The sequence below is a fragment of the Xyrauchen texanus genome, chromosome 24 (assembly GCF_025860055.1).
Source record: "Xyrauchen texanus isolate HMW12.3.18 chromosome 24, RBS_HiC_50CHRs, whole genome shotgun sequence".
NCBI classification, from domain to species: Eukaryota; Metazoa; Chordata; class Actinopteri; order Cypriniformes; family Catostomidae; genus Xyrauchen; species Xyrauchen texanus.
The window spans coordinates 29,644,814-29,670,069 of record NC_068299.1 but is presented as its reverse complement, the minus strand read 5'-3'; the positions used below and the strand labels follow the sequence as shown (position 1 = coordinate 29,670,069).

At 40.6% G+C, this 25,256-nt stretch overlaps 1 protein-coding gene across 5 annotated transcripts in view; it reads left to right on the top strand.

The window, feature by feature from the left end:
* Nucleotides 1–25,256, top strand: part of kcnma1a (potassium large conductance calcium-activated channel, subfamily M, alpha member 1a) — a 300,462-nt gene that overhangs the window by 214,197 nt on the left and 61,009 nt on the right. For all 5 annotated transcript variants that reach the window (XM_052089534.1, XM_052089532.1, XM_052089533.1 and 2 more), the window contains exons 11-16: nt 577–682; nt 927–1,009; nt 1,877–1,946; nt 8,869–9,024; nt 14,723–14,832; nt 15,471–15,539. In XM_052089534.1, coding sequence (XP_051945494.1) covers nt 577–682; nt 927–1,009; nt 1,877–1,946; nt 8,869–9,024; nt 14,723–14,832; nt 15,471–15,539 — 594 coding nt within the window. The remainder of the gene's footprint in view (nt 1–576; nt 683–926; nt 1,010–1,876; nt 1,947–8,868; nt 9,025–14,722; nt 14,833–15,470; nt 15,540–25,256) is intronic.

Below are 25,256 nucleotides of genomic sequence, written 5' to 3'. Positions count from 1 at the left end.
GTCATTTTGCCACAACTTTGGAAGTATGCTTGGGGTCAGTGTACATTTGGAGGACTCATTTGCGACCGAGCTTTAACTTCCTGGCAGATGTCTTAAGATGTTGCTTCAATATATCCACATAATTTTCCTTCCTCATGATGCCATCTATTTTGTGAAGTACACCAGACCCTCCTGAAGCAAAGCACCCCACAACATGATGCACCATGCCCAACATGTTTCACGGTTGGGATGGTGTTCGTCAGCTTGCAAGACTGTTTTTTAGATGAATAAAAGTCACTCCGATCCTTACACTTGAATATTTTTCCTGCAAGTCAACACATGAAATTCAAGAACTGACTGTTGTAGCTACAAACGGCCCTGAGTTTGGGGCAGGATTATCTGTTTAACAGTCTCTTAATTTGGAATTCTTTTTGGTGTTCAGTTGTTCAGAAATTACACACTTCACCTTTAAGTTTATAAAATGATCAAAATCACTGAGCTTTACCCTCTATCTGTACCTTTACAAAACATTATTTATAACAAACTTATGTATAACATACTTTGTTTTGTTTTTATCTTTTTCCCTACATACTCCAGTATTTCCCCTAATCTTGAGCTGGAAGCCTTGTTCAAACGTCACTTCACTCAGGTGGAATTCTATCAAGGATCGGTCCTCAACCCACATGATCTAGCAAGAGTGAAGGTAATCGTTTACATCAACAGAAGTATAGATTGCAGAATGAGTATTTTCTCTCAGTTTTCTATGACAGTTAAATAAGCATGTTGAACGTAATCATACAGAATTTCCAAAAGGTAACAGACAAGCAAAATTATTTCATTTGTCCATTTCAGGTACAGAATTGTAGTAATAATGCAGCATGCTTTTAGTTTTGTCCTGTTTTGATGGTTATTTTGTGTTGAGAGCGAACACCCCTCCCCCTTTACAGATTGAGTCAGCGGACGCCTGCTTGATTCTTGCAAACAAATACTGTGCAGACCCCGATGCTGAAGATGCCTCCAATATTATGAGGTCAGTTGTGTGACACCACTGTTTGCTATCAACCATTTCCACATTTGTACATGATTTTTCAAAGAACAGACATCTTATTTTTAGATTTGTGAGCAGAGTCATACACTCACAAGAGACAGTATTCATTAAAATATATGTTTTGAAAGCTTTTCCCCTTCTCTGCTGGGAAAGGAAGGTGTGAATGAGATTCTCAGAATCTCAGGTCAGCTCAATACTCACATTCAGACATGTTATATCTGGACACAGTTGAAAAGACCCCATTGGAATTTCTTCTGGAAGGGAGTCATCTAATATTGCCCTGAAAGATTGTGTGAAGTGAGAGCAGACATATTTCACTTCCTTCTTTCATGTTCTTTAGCCATGTGTAGCGCACAAAATTGTACCCAGTCCAGCTTGTTTGAAAAGTGAAATATTATTTGAGGCAAGTGTCTGAGTGCTCTGTTGAACCCTTTTCTTAGCAACTAATTTGTTATACAGCAGCTTAATATGAAAATAAATTATACACCTCTCTTACAGTACCAGAGAGAGTTTCAGATTGGATTTAATAAGGAATGCTCCAAGTTACAGCGTTCCACAACTAATCATAGACTCATCTATGAAATGTAATATTTTAAATTGTCAACACTCTACATGTAGTCAAAATTATAACATTCCTGGTGTTATTGTGCATGATTCATCAGTAGTGTGAATGCCCACTTTTCACGATCCAATCAATCCTGATGCATAAAATCAAGTTTCAACCTGGTTTCTTGAATATTCTGTTTCACATATTTTGCTTTATGGAAGTAAATGGAATGCAAATAATGACTTAAAATGCCTGAATTTGTTTTTATGCTTGATTATTAATGTGTTTCTTTTTAATTACAGAGTAATATCTATCAAAAACTACCATCCAAAGATCAGAATAATAACTCAGATGTTGCAGTACCACAACAAGGTAGGAGGTGCATTTTTCTGTTGACGTGTCATATCAAATCGACAGAAATAATTGATGTAATATATAAAGGGGCTATACAATTGGACTTGAAGGCGAAATGTTACAGTCAATATTTTCATACTAGAACAAGCCCTCAGATTCTGCTCTCCATGTCAATGAGAATCGTACAAAGACTTAAATTATCAAAAACATATTACAACATGATTTTATTCAGTGCCTATTCTTGATTACAGCAACATGTACAGTGCTTTTTATTCATCAGAGAAAGCTGGAAGTACGAGATGGATGTTTTCCTCAATGATGGGATGGATGTGTTTTGTTCATGGGATAGTTCTCTTGAGAGCAATTGAATGTCAACTGCAGACAACTCTTTTATAGGGCTGTCAGAGAACTCACTACACAGATAAATTCTGATTACCAATGAGATGAAATAGTGTCATGCTACTTTTATGAGATTTGTCAAATATATCTAACAAGATATATATACTGTATGTGTGTGTATATATATATATATATATATATATATATATATATATATATATATATATATATATGTGTGTGTGTGTGTGTGTGTGTACAGTATCTCACAAAAAGTACATGTTTGTAAATATTTGATTATATCTTTTCATGTGACAACACTGAAGAAATGACACTTTGCTACAATGTAAAGTAAAGAGTGTACAGCTTGTATAACAGGGTCAATTTGCTGTCCCCTCAAAATAACTCAACACACAGCCATTTATGTCTAAACCGCTGGCAACAAAAGTGAGTACACCCCTAAGTGAAAATGTCCAAATTGGGCCCAAAGTGTCAATATTTTGTGTGGACAGCATTATTTTCCAGCACTGCTTTAATCCTCTTGGGCATGGAGTTCACCAGAGCTTCACAGGTTGCCACTGGAGTCCTCTTCCACTCCTCCAAGATGTTTCTTCAGTGTTGTCACATGAAAAGATATAATCAAATATTTACAAAAATGTGATGTACTCACTTTTGTGAGATACTGTATATATATATATATATATATATATATATATATATATATATATATATATATATATATATATATATATATATATATACACTCACCTAAAGGATTATTAGGAACACCTGTTCAATTTCTCATTAATGCAATTATCTAATCAACCAATCACATGGCAGTTGCTTCAATGCATTTAGGGGTGTGGTCCTGGTCAAGACAATCTCCTGAACTCCAAACTGAATGTCAGAATGGGAAAGAAAGATGATTTAAGCAATTTTGAGCGTGGCATGGTTGTTGGTGCCAGACGGGCCGGTCTGAGTATTTCACAATCTGCTCAGTTACTGGGATTTTCACGCACAACCATTTCTAGGGTTTACAAAGAATGGTGTGAAAAGGGAAAAACATCCAGTATGCGGCAGTCCTGTGGGCGAAAATGCCTTGTTGATGCTAGAGGTCAGAGGAGAATGGGCCGACTGATTCAAGCTGATAGAAGTGCAAATTTGCCTGAAATAACCACTCGTTACCAAAATTGGACAGTTGAAGACTGGAAAAATGTTGCCTGGTCTGATGAGTCTCGATTTCTGTTGAGACATTCAGATGGTAGAGTCAGAATTTGGCGTAAACAGAATGAGAACATGGATCCATCATGCCTTGTTACCACGGTGCAGGCTGGTGGTGGTGGTGAAATGGTGTGGGGGATGTTTTCTTGGCACACTTTAGGCCCCTTAGTGCCAATTGGGCATCGTTTAAATGCCACGGCCTACCTGAGCATTGTTTCTGACCATGTCCATCCCTTTATGGCCACCATGTACCCATCCTCTGATGGCTACTTCCAGCAGGATAATGCACCATGTCACAAAGCTCGAATCATTTCAAATTGGTTTCTTGAACATGACAATGAGTTCACTGTACTAAAATGGCCCCCACAGTCACCAGATCTCAACCCAATAGAGCATCTTTGGCATGTGGTGGAATGGGAGCTTCGTGCCCTGGATGTGCATCCCACAAATCTCCATCAACTGCAAGATGCTATCCTATCAATATGGGCCAACATTTCTAAAGAATGCTTTCAGCACATTGTTGAATCAATGCCACATAGAATTAAGGCAGTTCTGAAGGCGAAAGGGGGTCAAACACAGTATTAGTATGGTGTTCCTAATAATCCTTTAGGTGAGTGTATATATATATATATATATATATATATATATATATATATATACAGTTGAAGTCAAAAGTTTACATACACCTTTAAACTCAGTTTTTCACTATTTCTGACATCCAATCATAGAAAACATTCCCTGTCTTAGGTTAGTTAGGAACACTTCTTTATTTTAAGAATGTGAAATGTCAGGAGTCGCATGGCACCTTTCGAGGGTCGGACCTGTGAACGGCGAGCTCTGCGCACTTTGCTAGTTTTATTACTATTTGTGTCATAAACCGATGAGATTCAATACACTCTGTTTCATAACTGTTCTATGTCAAAGAATTCAAAATTCTCGGGCTCTGGAGACATTAAAAGACACTTACGTGCTCAAGCTGAAACCCCTGACAGGGCCGCAGACCAGGGACTACATTTAGATGGGAGAAGTTCAGCGTAAACTTTCAAGCATGTCGATGATGCTGGTGAAGGTCGTAGTGCACTTGGAGGATTTTGTTGTAATACATCAATCGATTACGGCCATAGAGACTAAATTCTCTGAGTTGGTTACAAGAATCCGGGCCATCAAGAAACAGATTGATTATTTGGAGTCCTCAGAGAGGGAATTAGCTTCTAACCTGCTAATGACCAAGGCAGATTTGCAGTGTGTCTGAAAAGTTGGAAGACCTTGAGAATCAGGTAATCGAAGAAACAACATCCGAATTGTTGGAATTCCTGAGAAAGAAGAAGGCAGAGATATGGTGAAATTCCTAGATGAGCTCTTCCAGAGTCTACTCAACATAACAGGCCATAAGCTGGAAATCGAGCAAGCTCATAGTGTCCCGGTGTGTAGATCCACTGAGGGAGACAGACTCCGAACAGTTCAGGCCAAATTTCTGAGATAATTTGATCAAGATCTTTTGTTGTGCAAGGCAAGGAGTAAAGGAAGTCTTTCTTGGAAGAACCACAAAATTTTCTTGTTCCCAGACTTCGACAAGAGAGAAACGTGATTGATTTAAGGAATGTAAGTTTCCGGGCAACCTGAGAATAAATACTAAGGATGGCCATGAAGTATTTACATGAAGTCATAAAGTCATTGGAATGAGTAAGCCTTGGTGTGATTCATGCATTGCTCCCAAGTGAGCCACACTCACTGAACATTCACTTGACTGTCTGAGGAAACTGGGTGCCTTTTTTGTTTCCTTTGGTGATGGTTCCACCTAGCGGCTGGTGTTTGTTTTGTGGAATAACACTCCTTCAAGAAATGTTTGCATCCATGGAGGGTGGCTTTTATACTGAACTTCCCTGCCAGATTGAGAAAAGATGCTAAGGATGGTCGTAAAGTATTTACTTGTCCCCAACAAGCATTGTCCTTTAGAAAGTAAAGGGAATGAGTAAGTCATTGTGTGCCGCTCGCTTTGCAGCCAAGTAGACCCGACTCACTGAATATTCAATTGACAGTATGAGGAAAAGGGACAGGAGTTTGTTTTGTGGAATATGTTTTTGCAGGACATTGGAAGGATTAGGTCATCTGCTGCTCTCATGAAACAGCCAGCTCACTGAACATTCGTTTGACTACCCGAGGAATCTAAATGTTTTATTTTGTTTTTGTTTTTTTATATTTTTATTTATAAAAAAAAAAGTATGTGTGTATTGGTTCTGCTAGAGGCTGGAGCTTGTTTTATAGATTTATTTCTGCTATGTAATTCTTTCTCACAAAATCTATATAGAAACACTGGACTTGATCAATCCGATGGCAAAGTTGTCACGGGGGCTCTCGTAGGTGCACATGGAATGTTTGAGTTTAGAGGGATGGACTATCTTTTTACTGTTGTTCAACCATGTACAGTTAGTACAGTACACAGCGAAACAAGACAACGTTCCTCCAGGACCATGGTGCTACATAAATCAACATAAGACAAACACAGAACCACATGAGACTAAAGATAACACAGACTAAATAAAATTTCTACATAAAGTGCATGTGCAAACATGTGCAAAAAGTATGGACAGTACAATAAATTACTAAAAGGAACAGGACAATAGGCACTGTAAGAGACAGTGCTGCGCCGACAGTACACATTTGTAATCAGAGTAGTGAAAAAAGATGACATTTGACACACATACTATGAAATAGTTTCTATGGACATAGCAGTTATTGAGGTAGCAGACAGGTATAAAGTGACGATGAATTAAAGTGTAACTGTGGACATGTGCAAAAGTTGGCAGGTGTACAGGTGTGTATGTGTGTCAGTCCAGTCTCTGAATATTGAGGAGGCTTGGTGGAAGAAGCTATTTCACAGTCTGGCCATGAGGGCCTTGAATGCTTCTGTACCTCTTGCCAGATGGCTGGAGGGTGAAGAGTTTGTGTGAGGGGTGTGTGGTGTCATCCACAATGCTGGTTGCTTTGCGGATGCAGAGTTTTGTGTAAATGTCTTTGATGGAGGGAAGAGAGATCCCGATGATCTTCTTAGCTGTCCTCACTATCCTCTGCAGTAATTTGCAGTCCGAAACGTTGCAAGTCCCAAACCAGGCAGTGATGCAGCTGCTCAGGATTCTCTCAATAGTCCCTCTATAGAATGTAGTGAGGATGGGGGTGGGAGATGTGCTTTTCTCAGCCTTTGAATAAAGTAGTGATGCTGCTGGGCTTTCTTGGTAATAGAGCTGGTGTTGAGGGACCAGGGAGATTCTCTGCCAGGTGAACACCAAGGAATTTGGTGCTCTTGACGATCTCCACAGAGGAGCCGTCGATGTTGAGCAGAGAGTGGTCACTCTGTGCTCTCCTAAAGTCAACAACCTTCTCTTTTGTTTTGTCCACATTCAGAGACAGGTTGTTGGCTCTACACCAGTCCGTTAGCCGCTGCACCTCCTCTCTGTATGGTCTGTATCAGTGCAAAAGCGACCTTCAGTTGTTGTAAGAGTTTCTTGCATTCCTTGAAACTATTACGTTTCTCTCTTGTCGAATTCGCAAAGTCTGGGAACAAGACAATGCTGTGGTTCTTCCAAGAAAGACATTTACTTCCTTTACTCTTCGCCTAGCGTAACACTAGATCTTTATCGGATGATCTCAGAAATACGGTCAGAATTGTGATCGTGGCCTGTCTCTTTCAGCGGATTGCTGGAACCCTGTGAACTCGCTCGATTTCCAGCTTATGGCCTGTTATGTATAGCAGACTCTGAAAGAGCCATCCGGGAATTTCACCATATTCTGACCTTTTTCGTCTTCAGGAATTCCAACAATTCTGATGTTTTTCTGCCAGTTACGGTTCTCCAAGTCCTCCAACTTTCCCGGATGCTCTCCAAATCCACCTTGGTCTCTAGCGGATTAGCAGCTAATTCCCTCTCCGATGACTCCAGATAAGCGATCTGTTTCTCAACATCCCACACTCTTGTAACCACCTCAGAGAATTAAGTCTCCATGGCTTTGATCGATAAATGTATTACAGCAAGATTCTCCAAGTCAGTAACGATCTTCATCAGCATTGCTGACAAGTTCAAAATTATCGCTGAATTTCCCTCACTTCTCCGGCCAAATCGGCTCCTGCGCTTGCGACCCGCTCAGAGGCATCAGCTTGAGCATGAAAGTGTCTTTTAATGTCTCCAAAGGATTTTGAATTCTTTGACATATTGTCTTCCTAGAACAGTTAAGGATAAGGGTGTATCGAATCTCACTGGTTTATGACATAAATGTATTAAAACTTGCAAAGTGCGCAGAGCTCGCCGTTCACATGTCCGAACCTCGCATGATGTCACGTGATTCTCCCTCACCGGCCACTTTATTCGGCACACCTGTACATCTACTTATTCATCCAATTCTCTTATCAGCCAATTATGTGGCAACAGTGCAGATATAGGTCAGGAACTTCAGTTAATTTTCACATCAACCATGAGAATGGGGAAAATTTTTTATCTTAATGATTTCGATTGTGGCGTGATTGTTGGTGCTAGACAGGCTGGTTTAAGTATTTCTGTAGATGCTGATCTCCTGGGATTTTCATGCACAACAGTTTCTAGAGTGTAAGACAATTGTGCAAAAACAAAAACACATCATTGGTTGTTTTTTGTTTTTCAAACCATTCTCTATGCACACTAGAGACTGTTGCATGTGAACATCCCAGGAGATCAGCAGTTACAGAAATATTCAGCCCATCTGGAACCAATAATCATACCATGGTCTAAATCACTGAGATCACATTTTCCCCATTCTCATGGTTGATGTGAATATTAACTGAAGCTCCTGACCCATATCTGCATGATTGTATATATTACTCTGCTGCTTTTCTATTAGCTTGAAACCATCTATATGCTAGTGTACCTGTAAAAGTTGACAGATTAATATGAGCAGATATATGCATTTAAAATAGTTACAGTCTTTCTCTTCCGGGGAAAACGTACAAAAAATACTAATGGCTCATCTTGCTCTTCTCAGATTTTTCTCCAATCAAATGCTCCTTTCCCCTAATACCACCTGTCTCTCACTAGCAAGTAACAATCACAGCTGTGATGTGAATTAAAAGCTGTTGGATTTTTAAAAAGAAAAGAAAAGAAAAGAAAAGAAAAGAAAATAAAAAATAAAAAAAAGGATTAGCCTTTCGAAATGTCTGGCCCCAACTTTCTGTTTCATTAGGAAATACGTCAGCACAGGAAATAAAACTGGGCTAATCGAGCCATATCATGGGGTCTTAAAATATAGTAAATTTCTAATTGATTTCATTTTTGTGGTTGTTTTTTTGTTTATATGCTTGTTAGATGTTGCAGCATTGGACAATGTTGATTTCCTCTTGTCTCATCCCATGTGTCCTCAGGCCCATCTGCTAAACATTCCCAGTTGGAACTGGAAGGATGGCGATGATGCAATCTGCCTGGCCGAGCTGAAGGCAGGCTTCATTGCCCAGAGCTGCCTGGCACAGGGCCTGTCCACCATGCTTGCCAACCTCTTCTCTATGAGGTCATACATCAAGGTACAAAGTCCTGTGGCTTTAATAAAATCTTATAGAGTAGAATCAGCCTCTCTCCATTTGATTTAATCTTCAGCTCAATCACCAGGACTATTACGGTATTGAGTAAATCATCCTCTGAGCCCGGTGGTCTCATTTGGGACTTGCTCGGGACAGCAACACAGCAATGCCTTTGTCATTATGAGGTAATTTATATGAGTCAATGACATGGTGGAAGTGGGGATGTAAATTAGTGGTTTTTCCTCTTGCAGAAATGTACAGAAATGTCCTCCTACGTGCTGATAGAATGGAAAAATGCGAACCATGTGTCTGCTTCATAGCCAAATGTGAATGGCACCCCAAAGCCATCTTTAATTTCAATTTCATTGTTATTTATCATCCAAGTGAAGCAGACTGTTCAGAATCGTACAGATCACTCTTTTTACATTTACATTTAAGACACTCGTCCAGAGCGACTATATTACAAAATATATTTAGCATTGTATATAACACTGTTGTGAAGAACTCAATTTGGAATGCTATCTGTTGTATCATGCAATTTGGAAGGGCATTTTTTCAATTCGCATGTCATGTCCAAATAACAATAAAATAAAAAACTGAAAGAATACAAATTGTGAAGATATTGAAAACTACCTTATGATAACAAGCCATCTGATTCTGCTCTACTTGTCAATGAAAATTTAACTTAATTTACTTTAAGTCTTGGAGAATAAAGTTTCAACATTATTACTGATTACATTGACTTGAAGGGTGCTTTGAATTCATCAGGAAAGTTGAAAGCAGGAGTTGGATATTTTTAGTCTTTAATGACTTGATGGAAGCGAGTGCTTCTAGTGCAGTAAACATGGGGGGCCCTATTTTAAGAGTACTAAGTGCTATGTGGTATGTCATATGTGCAATGTCAGTGAACATGTCCATTAAGTTTTGGGATTTTCATGCAAGCATGCGCTAAGTCTAGGTGCAAGTGGGTTTGGTGAAATTGTGCACTCGAAGTGCTTATGGGCTGTGTCAGTTCAATTTAATTCTGAGGTTCTTCTCTGGGTATTGCACCATCAATGTTCTATTATATAGTCCTCAAGCACCAGCGATATAAACAATGGCAGCACATTCATAAGAAGTCGGTAGGGTAAATGGGCTGTATGTAATGAATAAGAAGAATAGAAAGATTGACTTATGTTCTTTTGTTCATTAACACACAACATTGTTGAATGTGCGGCATATTTCTAGTGACATGCTTCTTTTATACACAAAGAAAATGTGGTTCTCGTTATGACTTGAATGTATGTTCTGTTAAATTGTAGAGAATATAATTAGCCTATTATTAATTAAATTGATTTACTAGTGCTTCTCTCTTAAAATAGGTCCCACTGACACACAAATCATGGCTAGTATTAACCGTGATTGTATCGGCCTTCCAGGTTAGATTGTGGACCAAGGGATGTTTTTTTCTTTCTTAACTGCTACCTGTCGATTTTGCTTTCAAAATAAAATGAATTTATTGAAACACAAAAAACGTAATTTTTTAGTGGTCGTAGTGGAATGACCTATTTCTCAGGAAAATAGCAAATAGCGCTTTGGGCTACTTCGTTAACATACAATACACCCACAGTTTCTGCGCGTACACCCACAGAAGTGGCGATTGCTTTAAGACAACACAGGAAGCACAGAGCTTCCCTTAAAATTTCATAAAAATTGCACAATAAAATATTTATCAAATTGCATATAACCTCTCTATAATTCACATAATTATTGTCCCAGTTCAATATTTAAAAGTGTAAAAATAGCATACAACACTTTCGCAATGTTCATTCCATTGATTGTTATCTGCATGGTTATGTCAGTCAGAGTATGCGGATGCATGGCCAATAGAGCCCCATTGAAGCCTTGCCTCAACAGGAGGCTAAGGCAGATGCGTATCCCATTGAGTTCAGTGGCGCAAAAGATCCAAGTTCATCGTAAAAGGGATCACTTTGGATCCCGCCCGGGTCTCTGGAGGTCTGTGGGATCTTCATTAGTGCTATTTGCACAAATAGACCATTTCGTGAAAAAACAACAGGAGAGCAGAATAGAAGTGCACTATTTTTACCGACATCTATGCTTCCCCTCGTTTGAAAGCCACCAGCGGCCACTGACACACAGATGCCCACTTGCACTTTGTGCTTGCACGATAATTGTACCTATAATTAGTGCTCTCACGAAAATTAGATAAGGAGTTCTGCACGGTCTTTGCATATTGTGCTGCACCTAGTGTGGAAAATAGAGCCCATGGTGTTTGTTGAGTTCTTCTTCTTAAAAAATTAGAGATCAAGAGAGAGAATGAGCAAAAGATCAGGCTAAAGAATTTTATAGAGATTGTAAAACTTATTCTCAAATCCACAAGGGGCTATGCAACTTTCTTTAATTTTTCTTTTTCCTTTCAACATTGAGAACAACATTCTCATGTCATAAAGCATTGAGGAATGACTTTATAATGACTGTTTAAATGTGTTATGTGTGAAAACATCTGCAGAGCACATTAGACTTTTAAAAATGCAGAGAAAGATTCCAGACCACCCATGCAAGAGTACAGCACCACACACAACCTCTCTTGTTACACTAGATTTATGCAGTAATCTGTACCTTGGTGTCACCAAAAACCCTTCTCTGAGACTGCCAAACAGGCAAATTCATTAAGTGTCATCCTTCTGCTAGAATTTATAGTGCCTGACATGTAAACTAAATTGTTGACCTTTATGAGTGCTGCACAGTCATTTACAGTAGCTAGATGAACTGTTGTTTCAGTCATACCTTTTACAGTACTTCTAAAATGGCTGGAAATTTGTATTGAGCAATTAGCATCCAAGACTAGAACAATTTTTTTTTTTTTTTTTAAACATTTTCCTGGTGATAAATTGACTACCACAAAGAAGGTAATACTTACACTTCTGTAATGTTAACACATAACTTTTGCTGCAAAATGAAAAGCAAAAACAAAACACAATTGACATGAAACAGCTATGACATGAAACTTCAAAACAATTATTGAGCATGTTTACATGTACACACTGTACACAAAATTATTTTTTCTTTCACAAATGTAAACAAACACTGCAGTTTTGTAATCCAGTCACCAATCTTAATTAACAATATCCATATTGAATATATATATATATATATATATATATATATATATATATATATATATATATATATATATATATATATATATTGTATATGATATTGTTTAAATATTATAACAGTATAAATTAATTATTTCACTAGAAATCTCTTGTTTGTCTCGCCAAATCCTCACTCACGTCTCTATATATATATATATGTTTGCATTTATTGTTTTTATTTGTTTTTATGAAAATCTTTCAGGTCATATAACCTCTGGTGTTAGCCCTGTCTGGTTCCTCCTTTTCTGTAAAAATAGGTGCTTCGAAGCAATATGTATTGTATAAAGCACTATACAAATAAAACTGAATTGAATGGAATTAGAAGCAAAATAAAGTTAGTAGACTAATGAGCAATGTTTATGTTCTATAATCTAGTCTAATTTTAATTGACAATAACACAATTATTCTTTTGATATAAAAGATGTATTAAACATTTTCTTGTTAATTGAAGAAAAAACATTTTGTATATAAGCATTTGGACTCCTCAAAGTTCACATCACATCACATCACATCACATCACAAGACACTGTTAGACCCAAACAAGACAACATGTGAGAGTATAGTGCCAGTCTGTCTCATGGAGGAGAGGGGTTATGGAGCACAGGCAACACCGCTGATTTGAGTGGGCTTTCAGGAAGCGGAGTGGTGTTGTTACTAAGAGGTGTTAATGAGACCCACACCTCAGAGACGCATACATTTACACACATCCACACCCACAAACAGATGATTTGTTTTGCATTTTCCGCTGTCATTATGTCAGTTGTGCTAAGTTTAAACCTGTTCTCTAAAAATCAAAAACCACAAGAATGGTCATTATTCATATTTTGTCTGATCTCTTAAGTTTTGAAAAAGCAGGAAGCAAAGAGAAATATGATCATGCTCTCGGGAGGGACTGGAGGAGATAATTGTTCAGCCGGTGCGAGAGCATACACCCATAGCATTTGCATCAGCTCTGACTGAATGCGCAGGGTAATTTAGGGAGCGTATGGTAAATGGCTGCCATCTCTTTAGGAATAAATGACAAAACTCCACCTAAAAGATGCCCGTCCTCTTGTAAGAATGCAAGTGCTCTTAGCCAGGTAGTTGGGCCTGAATTTGATAGCATTTCTCTTGGCAATCTGTCAGACAGATGTTGGCTGGGCAAGATGGCTGACTAATAGAAGAGTGTTTACCTAATAGCCATGCTGCTTATCACAGCCCCACCCACCCCAGATCCTGAGACATGTAATGAGAGGATAATGAAAAGACCTGCCGTGAGCTCATATAGAGGAATATGCCAATCTCCACCAGTTTGGCCTTTATTACCCTAATCAAGTCTGGGTTACATTTTGTTCCACAAATGTTGACACGGTACAGGTGTGAAATAATATACACATTATTGAAAAAAGACTTTACAGAACCTAATCAGGTGCGATGCAACGAGGTTCCAGTGACAAGCAATTTGTCTGTACACAACACAAAACTGCTATGCAACATGACAGCCAGTCAGAACATATTAAAGGGATAGTTCACCCAAAAATGAAAATTCTCTCATCGTTTACTCACCCTCATGCAATCCAAGATGTGTATGACTTTTGTTCTTCTGCTGAACACAAACAAAGGTTTTTAGAAGAAAATCACAGCTCTTAAGGTCCTCACAATGCAAATGAATGGTGACCAGAACTCAGAAGATCCAAAAAGGACATAAAGGCAGCATAAAAGTAATCCATTCAGATTACTCCAGTGGGTAAATCCATATCTTTTGAAGTGATGTGATAGGTGTGGGTGAGATACAGATACATATTTAAATCCCTTTTTACTATAAATCTCCACCTTTTACCAGCCCCAACCAGTAGGTGGGGTGAGTGAAAGTGAAAGTGTAGATTTATAGTAGAAAAGGACTTAAATATTGATCTGTTTCACACCCACACAAATCCTATAATTTCAGAACATTTTGATTTAACCTCTGGAGTTTTATGGATTACATTTATGCTGCCTTTATGTCCTTTCTGGACCATCCTGGTCACTGTTCACTGATTTTTTTTTTTTTTTATAATCTTCTTTTGTGTTTTGCAGATGAAATAAGTAATATTCATAAGGGTGAGTAAATTATGAGAGAATTTTCGATTTGGGGTGAACTATCCCTTTAAATATTTTATATGAAGCACAATTTTGGACCAATGAGATTTCACATATGGCGGCACAACCTGTGTGACACTGTGGAAATAGAAACCAGGCCGTTTTAGACGAAACACGTTGGCCAAAAAAAATTATCATGATGTTGTAGCCCAGTTGAATAAATGCTTTTAATTTATTCTACATGAGTGTCTTAGATATTTTTTTAGATATTCTTTTTTTCAGAAATGTCTTTTCACTAGTCACAGTCACGGCTGGGTACAAAAATTCAGATTTTCATTGAAAATATATCTGGTATCTTGTTCGGTTAGGACACCAAATAAATTGTTTGTGTAGTGTTTTTACATGAATTTCAACTACTCAGAGATGCAGTGTGCATAACTTTCTATGCTTATGTGTAACTGATTTCAACTGCCTTTGCACTGCAGATTGAGGAGGACACCTGGCAGAAGTATTATCTGGAGGGAGTGGCCAATGAAATGTACACTGAGTACCTGTCCAGTGCCTTTGTGGGACTTTCATTTCCTACAGTTTGTGAGTAAGTATGCTTCTGAGCCAAAAGCATGGGAGCAGCAGAGCATTAGAGAATACTGAAAATTTATTGATTTAATTTAATTTTCATGTGAAAATGTCATGTGACCAAAAGTTAAGAAACTTGTAGATTTTGCTGCACTCTGAAGTACAGCTGGCATCTGATAAACAATGAGAATTTCAAAGAGGCAATCCATTTTTGTAAGATATTTAATGTAATTTATTCCAGCTTGATTTCAAGCTTACCTGGCTCTATCCACACCCCCAAAACGCATCTTCACATTCCTATCTGTCTAATTAATGCTCTGTCAGAGCTTTCTCTAACGTGTAGGCAAAATTTGTTACACTGATCCACATATAAAAGCTTTAAAAAAAATTAAGATGTTCCGTGGCACATTTCAGTTGGTGGGTAATAATGTGTAGTATCACAAAGAGTTTTTGACAATTTCTTGCTGTTTAATTTAAAGCCAAATCTACGGCAACATTTTAAACATCTTTTAGTCTCTCCTATTTGGGATACATCATGTAAAATAATCTTAGAGGGCTAATGTATTGGTCTTACAACTTCTTAACTAGTAAACTACAGAACTAAATTGCTTCTTCTTGGCAAACACCAACATTACATTTCATTTGTCTCCTTTGCAGGTTGTGCTATGTGAAACTCAAGTTGTTGTTGATCGCTATCGAATACAAGTCAGAGCAGAGGGAAAGCAGGTTTGTCCCCCTTTGGTGTTCAACTACATCAATCACAGCTCACTGAACTGACCAAAGAGGGGCAATGTAGTTGTGTCCCTCATTGGTCCCACAGACACACCACAGCACAATTCTCATATTTAACGTGGTAGAAATGTTCTTTCTAAGAAAAGGCTGACACGTTTTCATCATCAAATCCCCAAAAAGTAACTCAATGATTTCAAATTGAATTCTGTCTCCTTGAGACATCCGCATGTGATTGTATCAAGGAAGTTCACCTCAGCTCGACTCTCAGCCTTACAGATGCCGATCACTGTCTGTAAGAGTCACCATGATGCCAAAGAGCTATGACATCTGCTCAGACTCACTGCTCTATTGATGAGGGGTTTACTCTCTGAGTAATGGGCCTTCTATCAATAGCACTCCTGTGGCTTAATGTTGAAGTAATAACATGAAGTACTGTCTCAGTCTCAGTAACTTCAATTTTGCCAAATCCCACCACCCCTTCCCACTCTCACAACCTGTGTTCCAATGTATCTGTACCCTGTAACTCTTACTAATACATTTTAATATCTCACAAATTGTACTTATGACTGTGGTTTAGAATAAATTAGAGCCTGAAAACAGTCACAACCCAAATATCAACCAGAAGACCTGGTTCTTTTGGTTTCCTATATTCTTATGAAGCAAGTGTGTTTTTTCTTACTTTGGATTAGGGCTGGGTGGTATTGCAGTATTTGTTGTGCAACAGTAGAAATGTGTTAATTGGAAGAGATTCTACTATATCATTTATACCTCGGAATTTGGATCAGACTGATCGCAGCGTGAATTTGGCAAAACTAGGTTGAAAGTTATTAAGCTGAAATTGGTGTTTGTTTACCGAAACCACTGCCCCCCAGTGGGCGAAGCTAGTGATGCTGTTGAATATTGAATGGGAAAGTGCAAGCTCCAGTGTCCGGGTGAAAAGTTCAAAAGTGACTAGTGAAGCAAGTTGTTATTAGTTGTAAATGATGTAATACAGTCAACAGGAATTCATATTTTTTATCAACAATACACCCTAACCCAAACCCTAAATCTAATGGTCAATGAAGTACAAATTTCATTGTAGAGCAAAAATACAACCTTTAAATCACACTCATCATTGTTTTAATTAACTTGATTACTTCCTGGTGTCTACCCATGTCTCTGAGGCTGGCAATTGTTACAAACAATGCGAAGCATAGTATACATTGTTTACAGTTAACTGCAAGCAACGTTGCCACATGGAGCTTTAATTTGAAATTCAACTAATGTGCACATATTGGCTATTATACAACAGCTTTAAACATGCCTCATCCAATAAAAATTTAGTGTCTGAGCTATCTGTTTCTTAACATTAGTTAATCCACATCAATCCCAGATAAAAAGAGAAAATAAGTTAAACAAAGTATGTTTTATTCGTAAGGTAATTAATAAACTGGATTAGCCAATAATTCCAACATCAATGGTCATTACCCAATAGTAATTTAATACATAATTTATACAGTATTTTAATTTAATTTACAGCATAAATGTTTAATATATTATGAAATGTACAGCCTGATCTCATGAACATTACATGACAATGGTAACCTTTTTTGCGAAACAAAATTTCGTGCTTCATTACACATTTTGCTGCAGTTTCCCAGTGACATGTCCAGTGAGGGGTGTCAAAAGCAAGTTAAATGGTGCCAAAGTCAGTCGAGGTTTTTAAGGTGAATATTAGATGTAGGTTTCAATGAATGAAATGTACTAAATATAACTAGCCAAAATCTTTAACCTAAACTTAACCAATAATGTTTAAAAGCAAATTAGAGGTAAACAAAACAGACATCCTTACCCTGAACAAACCCGTAAAGCTAACAGATAGTGTTTTAGACAAATTTTTGAAGCAACAGCATTATTTCATGTCACTTATATTACACTTCCATCTCACGTGTCAGTTTGCGTGCTTGGCTGGGCTCGAACTCAGGTCTTCCGAGTCTAAAGTCCAGCACTTTTAGGTGAGCTACCGCACAAGCTAATCATTTAATAAGTGTAAATGTAGGCAGGTTTGTGATAGAAGTGTTAAAATATTTTGTTTTTCAAATGAGGCGTTTCAAGTTTTTCAATATCATAACATAGCAGTGTGTAAGTTATAGAGTGGAAATATATACACTGGCGCCCAAAAGTTTGGAATAATGTATAGATTTTGCTGTTTTGGAAGGAAATTGGTACTTTAATTCGCCACATTTTGCATTCAACTGATCACAAAGTATAGTCAGGACATTACTGATGTAAAAAACAGCACCATCACTATTTGAAAAAAGTAATTTTTTATCAAATCTAGACAGGCCCCATTTCCAGCAGCCATCACTCCAACACCTTATCCTTGTGTAATCATGCTAAATTGCTAATTTGTTACTAGAAAATCACTTGATTTTGATTATATCAAACACAGTTGAAAGAAGGAGATGTGGAAGGCCCAGATACAACTAAACAAGAGGATAAGTACATAGAGTCTCTATGCCTCACATGTCCTCAGCTGACAGCTTCATTGAATTCTACCCTCTCAACACCAGTTTAATTTAAACAGTAAAGAGAAGACTCAGGGGTGCAGGTCTTATGGGAAGAATTGCAAAGAAAAAGCAACTTTTGAAACAGAAAAAACAAAAAGAAAAGGTTAGATTGGGCAAAGAAACCCATACAACAGATAATTGGAAAAGAGTGTTATGGATCTTAAACCCATTGAGCTTTTGTGGGAACAGTTCGACTGTAAGGTGTTTGAGAAGTGCCTGACAAGACAGCCACATCTATGACAAGTGCTACAGGAAGCGTGGGGTGAAATGTCTCCTGAGCATGCTATCATTATCATTATGTCATGCCTACTAGCCAATTAGCTTCTGATAGGCTAATTGGCTAAATGCAGTCAATTGGACGTGTACCTATGGATGTATTTCAAGGCTTACCTTCAAACTCAGTGCCTCTTTGCTTGACATCATGGGAAAATCAAAAGAAATCAGCCAAGACCTCAGAAAAAATTGTGGACCCCCACAAGTCTTATTTATCCTGGGGAGCAATTTCCAAACACCTGAAGGTACCACGTTCATCTGAACAAACAATAGTACTTTTAAAACCCAGGACCACTTAGCCATCATACCGCTCAGGAAGGAGACGCATTCTGTCTCCTAAAGATGAATGTAGTTTGGTGCGAAAAGTGTGAATCATGAACAACAGCAAAGGACCTTGTGAAGATACTGGAGGTAACAGGTTGACAAGTATCTATATCCACAGTAAAACAAGTCCTATATCAACATTACCTGAAAGGCTGCTCTGCTTCAAAACCACCATAAAAAAGCAAGACTACAGTTTGCAAGTGGGAACATGGGAACAAAGATCTTACTTTTTGGAGAAATGTCCTCTGGTCTGATGAAACAAAAGTGCAACTGTTTAGCCATAATGACCATTGTTATGTTTGGAGGAAAAAGGGCTTGCAAGCCGAAGAACACCATCCCAACTGTGAAGCATGGGGTGGCAGCATCATTTTGTGGGGGGTGCATTGCTGCAGGAGGGACTGGTGCACTTCACAAAATAGATGGCATCATGAGAAAGGAAAATTATGTGGATATATTGAAGCAACATCCCAAGACATCAGCCATGAAGTTAAATCTTGGTCGCAAATGGGTCTTCCAAATGGACACTGAACCCAAGCATACTTCCAAAGTTGTGGCAAAATGGCTTAAGGACAACAAAGTCAAGGTTTTGGAGTGGCCATCACAAAGCCCTGATCCAATAGAAAAGTTGTGGGCAGAACTGTAAAAGTGTGTGCGAGCAAGGAGGCCTACAAACCTGCCTCCGTTACACTAGTTATGTCTGGATGAATGGGAAAGAATTTCAGCAAAATATTGTGAGAAGCTTGTGCAAGGATACCCAAAATGTTTGACCCAAGTTAAACAATTTAAACTTAATGCTACCAAATACTAACAAAGTGAATTTAAACCTCTGATCCACTGGGAATGTGATGAAAGAAATAAAAGCTGAAATAAATCATTCTCTCTACTATTATTCTGGCTATATACTTAAAATAAAGTAGTGATCCTAACTGCCCTAAGACAGGGAATGTTTTCTATGATTATATGTCAGGATTTGTGAAAAACTGAGTTTAATTTATTTGGCAAAGGTGTATGTAAACTTCTCATATCAACTGTATATGTTTATTAAGTCATAATCAGCCAGTGTGCTAGTGATTTGTGTGAAAGTGAATAAAAAGCAGTTGTTGTAGTGGCTCTAGTGTACATTTAGGAAACTGCAGCGAAACAGAACGTGGCACGTAAAAGTCAGTTTGCAAAAATGTTGCTTTAGTTTCATAAATTATATGAGTAGGCTGAACGTATAGGCCTACCCAGAACCATGATTTAAAATGACCCGTGCCACGATATAAGATTTTAGTCATAACGCTCACCCCTACTGTGGATGGATCAAAATATTTTTTTGCCTTACTGCCTCTCAGAGAGGTCTGAATTCAGAGTGATTATTGAGTATACTCATTCTGACTGACCTGCCTGCCAAAAATGTAACTCTGAAGCCTGTTATTCAACAATATCATATAAAAGTGCCACGCATGTTCAGTATTCTCCGTACCAAAACACACATTGACTGAAGAAAAGGTTGTTCCCTTTACAAAAAGCTTCACTATAATGTTGCGCTGCTAAGTGCTACGGGGAACAGCTTTAGCTGTGAGCCGAGCTGAATAATGTGTGGAACACGTCAATGAACATTGACCGGAATTTATAGCCTCGGCTGATGTAATCATTAGATGCACCTGAGGCCAGGCTATAAATGGATACGTCACCAGGTGTCGTCAGAAACTCTTTTTTCAGAGCGATTTTGTTTCTGTGTGTTCACACACCCTGTCAAAACTTTCTTTCCTCTGTTAGGAGATAGAATCAGTTAGGCAGTGTGCAGTGAACGTTGTTCTATTTTTCTCTTCTGTTTAGAAAATATTATATATATATATTTCTAAAAAAAAAAGAGAGAGAGAATGACTGAAAGCCGCAAACGGTGCGTGTTCCCCTCTTCTCGCTCTATAGCTGAAGACGGCACACATCAGTTTTTGCTGTTTGTTTGGGGGTAAGAGCACGCTGCTCTCGCGTTGCATCAGGGCGGGTGCGAGCACTGCGATTTGCTTTAACAGGCAGAGTGCGTCGTGCTCACCTCGCTTGCTTCCGGGAGTCAGCACTCACGAAAAGATCGTTCGTGGGGCTCGTGCATGGGTTTGGCTGAGGAGCAAGAGACGGGTTGACCCCTTTCTCTCACTCTCTCCCCAAACCCAGCTGGTCCTTCACATGATCTCGAAGCGCGTTCCGATGCTTCTTCGGATCATGAGGTGGATCGCGATTCTCTTCCCGCCTCCGAGCTTTCCGTCCGCGATAAAAAATCTACGGAGGAATTGCTCGATGTTGTTACTCGTGCAGTTGCCAGATTGGACTGGCCACGTGAAAAAGAGACCCCCAAACGCTCCAAACGCCCAAATTAGGGGATAGATTTTATCTTCCAGTCTAAGAAAGGGAACGCCTCATGGGTCCCTTCCCTTTCTTTGATAACCTCCATGAAGAGCTTTTTCGCTCATGGAGAACCCCTAAAAAAAAACCCTCGACGTCATTATATTCGACTATCGTGGGTGCTGAGGCACGGGGGTATTCAGTGATGCCGCCGGTCGAAGAGACGCTTGCGGGCTATCTCTCGCTGGGCTCGGCATCGTCACTTAAGAAGCCCTCTCTCCCCTCAAAGCCTTGTAGGACAACCTCCACTTTAGTGGGAAGGGCTTATCAAGCAGCAGGTGAGGCTGGTGCTGCTCTGCACACTATGCTGTTGGACCTCCTGGACGACCTGAGTGTGGGTTCTGTGCTTGACGAGCAAGCCTCAGACCCACCTCGGTCCTGACTGAAGGGAGGCTCAAAAGCAAAGCGTGGCGAGTCGTGCTCCTCCTCCCAGGGATTGGGGACAGTCTCGCCGCCCTCACCAGCCCCCAAAGCAAGACCTCAGGACTATAAATTCTAGTAAGAGAAAACCCTGACGGTCTTGCGCCTAGATTAGGGGGTAGCTCCCCTCGGGACGGGGCGCGTGTTTCACTTCACCCCTCCCGGTACCCCCTCGAAGCCCCCCATTCCCGCCACCTCTTTGTGTTTCGGGTTGCAGAGGCTTCCATCAAAATTGGGTGTTTTCGCTGTTCCTGCATCTTATTCAGGACGCGAAACACCCGACAACCCCTCAACAGGAAGTGTTAAAATATAATACCCATCTCAGAAATCCTGGCAGCGTGGAAACTCCTGCCGGATATATTCTTTTCTGTGGGTCTTATAAGGGCGTCAGAATTTAATTCACTCTCCGCTTTTCCGCGTTTCAACAGCGTGTTCTCACTACCGTAAACCGGATTTATTTTTGTAAAAACAAAAACTCATTCTCCTGGTTAAAGGGGCCATGGTATGTGTTCCCCTTCCAGAGAGAGAGTTAGGTTATTACACTAAATACTTCCCGTTACCCATGGAGGGTGAGGGGTGGCGTCTGGCTCCAAGATGATGCCTGTCAAGACGGTCGTGTCTCAAGCCCTACAACTCGTTTGGCTGGTCACCATTGATCTTATGACGCACTTCTATACTTCATTTAGAAGTTCTGCCACAACATGGAAAGTTCCTGAGGTTCACTTCCGTGGGCGAAGTCTTCCAGGGTCAGGTTCTTTCACTCAGCCTAGCCCTTTTTACCCGCACATTCACAATGCATGATGTAGCGCTGGCTCCTTGCGACTCCGGGGCATCTGTATTCTGAATTATGTAGACGACTGGCTGATCCTATCACAGTTCCAGGAACTGGCAGTTCAGCACAGGGACATCGTCTTAGCTCATCTGTTTCTCTGGGGTTGAGGCTCAACGCCAAAAAAAGCGTCCTCTCTCCCACTCAGAACACTGTTTATCGGGGCATCGTATGGAGTTCAATCTCAATGTGGGCACAACTGTCTCCTGCTAGGATTGAGTCCATTTAGATCACCCTGAGCAAAGTCAGGCTAGGTCAAGGTTGCACTGTTATCAGTATCAATGATTTCCAGGTCTCAGGGCGAATGCGTCCACAGTGATCCCTCTGAACCTTCTGCTCATGAGACCGTTTTTGTTGTGGCCAAAAGCCAGGGGATTCTTCCAAGGCCCAAAACCCCTAGGCTAAATATGGTTACGCGCCTCAGGCTTCGTTCCCTTTCTATGTGGTTCAGACCCCGGTTTTCTGCCTTGGGTCCCACTCTAGGTGCGTCTTGTTGTCGCAGGCTGCTAACGACAGACGCCTCCCTGATGGGTGGGGTAGCGGCCTTAAGTGGTCGTCCAGCTTAAGGGGATAGGAGGGTCGTCAGCTCGGTTGTCACAGTCACTGTCTCGGGTTGATGGCTGTATTTCTGGCCCTGAAATACCTCCTCCTGAGGCTGCCATGTCTTGGTGCGGGTGGACAATGCAGCGGTAGCCTCTTACATAAATCATCAAGGAGACCCACATTCTTGTCAGCTGTATTTCTGACACGTTGGGTTCTCCTTAGGGCCCAGGGCAAGCTCCTGTCACTCAGGTCAGTTATATCCCTGGATGCCCGTGATATGGGAGCAGATTTACGGTCCAGACAGAAAATACCAACGGGGGAGTTAAGAACTCCACCCTAAGGTAGTAGTTGCCCAGAGTTCGCCAGCAAGGGTTTTTGCCTCTTACTGATAGCACCGTGCTGGCCGAACAGGGCTTGGTTCTCGGAGCTAATCTCTTCCCTCGACGGCTCGCCTTTGGCGATGCCGAACAGAAAGGATCTTCTGTCTCAGGCACAGGGCAATATTTCATCCCTGCCCCAAATTGTGGAATCTTTCATGTTTGGCCCCTAAGGGTACCAACTGAGGAACACAGGGCTCTCTCCTGAGGTTATCGAGACCTTTTTAAATGCCGGGCTTTTTCCACTTGGAACAAGTTTGGGTGAGATCTTAGGGCAGAAGAGGACCTCTTCGCCTCTATGAATAGCGCAATGTCTCCTCTACTTCTCCCTGAAATCACCTAGCCCCCTTGGGTCTGGACGTTAAGACACATACATGACCCAGAATGCGTCTGTATGCGTTTCTTTCCCCGGTTTCTCTGCTCCCGGGAGTCTTGGCAATGTTCACCAGCAAGGGTCTTGCCTCCTATTAATGGTGCTGCGCTGGCTGAACAGGATATGGTTCTCGGAGTTAATATCTCTCCTCGACGGCTCGCCTTGGGCGATTCTGAACAGGTAGGACCTTCTTTCTCAGGCTCGGGGACATATTCATCCCGGCCCGGATTGTGAAACCTTTCATGCTTGGCCCCTGTAGGGTACCAACTGAGGTTCACAGGGCTTTCTCCTGAAGTTATCGAGACCATTGCAAGTGCTAGGGCTCCCTCCCTTGGAACTGATCTGGGTAGATTTTACAGGGCAGAAGAGGACCTCTTCGCCTCTGTTGATAGCGCAATGTCTCCTCTACTTCTCCCCGAATCACCCTGTCCCCCCCTCGGGGGTGCTGATTGTGGTGGCGCATACATGGCACAAATGCGCCTGCATGCGTTTCCTTCTAATAAGTTCAATTACAGAACCAGCTAACTGCCAGTTTGCTTCAGTTCTGGATTTTCAGTGGAAAGAACTGTCAGCGGGCACTTGCCTCGCCACTGCCAGGTTCTATGTGGCTTCCACTTCGGTTTGCCACGCCTTGGTGGGCAGGGTGCCCTCTAAGAGGCATCCTTGCTAGGACCTCTTCATAGGGTAAGACCCCCCCTTTTTAAAACCTCTAGAGTCAGCGTTTGGTAGACTTCTGACTCTCAAGATGTTTTTTCTTATGGCAATTACATCTCTGAGGAGACTTGGGTACCTACAGGCTCTGTCTCTCTTGCCGGCCTGTTTTGAGTTGCCCCAGGTAGGACCAAAAGCATTCTTTGCACCCTCACCCTGACTACCTGCCCAAGGTGCCTTTCGCGACCCTTGGCCGGTTATTCTCTAAGCCTTCTGCTCCCTGCCGTTTGTAACGCCAGAGCAGTTCTCAGACTTTGTCCAGTCTGTACCCGTCAGATTTATGTCCACCGCATTTGCTAGTGGCGTAAAATCAGGGCAGCAATTCTTCATTTGGAAGCCGTGACTGGGTGGCGGTCATGTCCTGACAGACTATGTCACTTTGGGTGAGGGACATTACTGCCCGGGCCTACGAGGCGCACGATCAAGCTTCGCCAGTAGGTTTTAGGGCGCACTCTACCAGAGGGCTCTCCTCCTCTAAAGCCTTGGCTAGAGGTCCCCCTCTGCAGCAAGTTTGTGGTGCGGCAGGTTGGTCCTCTCCCCTCACATTCATCAGTTTTTATGACAAGTTTGTGTTGCGATAGGGTTCTCTTCACACACATTCATCGAACTTTATGGGTTAGATGCTTTGCTACTCTGGGCTCTTATGCCCTTGAGTCGGCATCTCAGCTCATGCCTGAACAAGTTTGTGATGCGGCAGGCTGGTCCTCTCCGCTCACATTCATCAGTTTTTATGACAAGTTTGTGTTGCGATAGGGTTCTCTTCGCACACATTCATCGAACTTTATGGGTTAGATGCTTTGCTACTCCGGGCTCTTATGCCCTTGAGTCGACATCTCAGCTCATGCCTGAACAAGTTTGTGATGTGGCAGGCTGGTCCTCTCCGCTCACATTCTTCAGTTTTTATGACAAGTTTGTGTTGCGATAGGG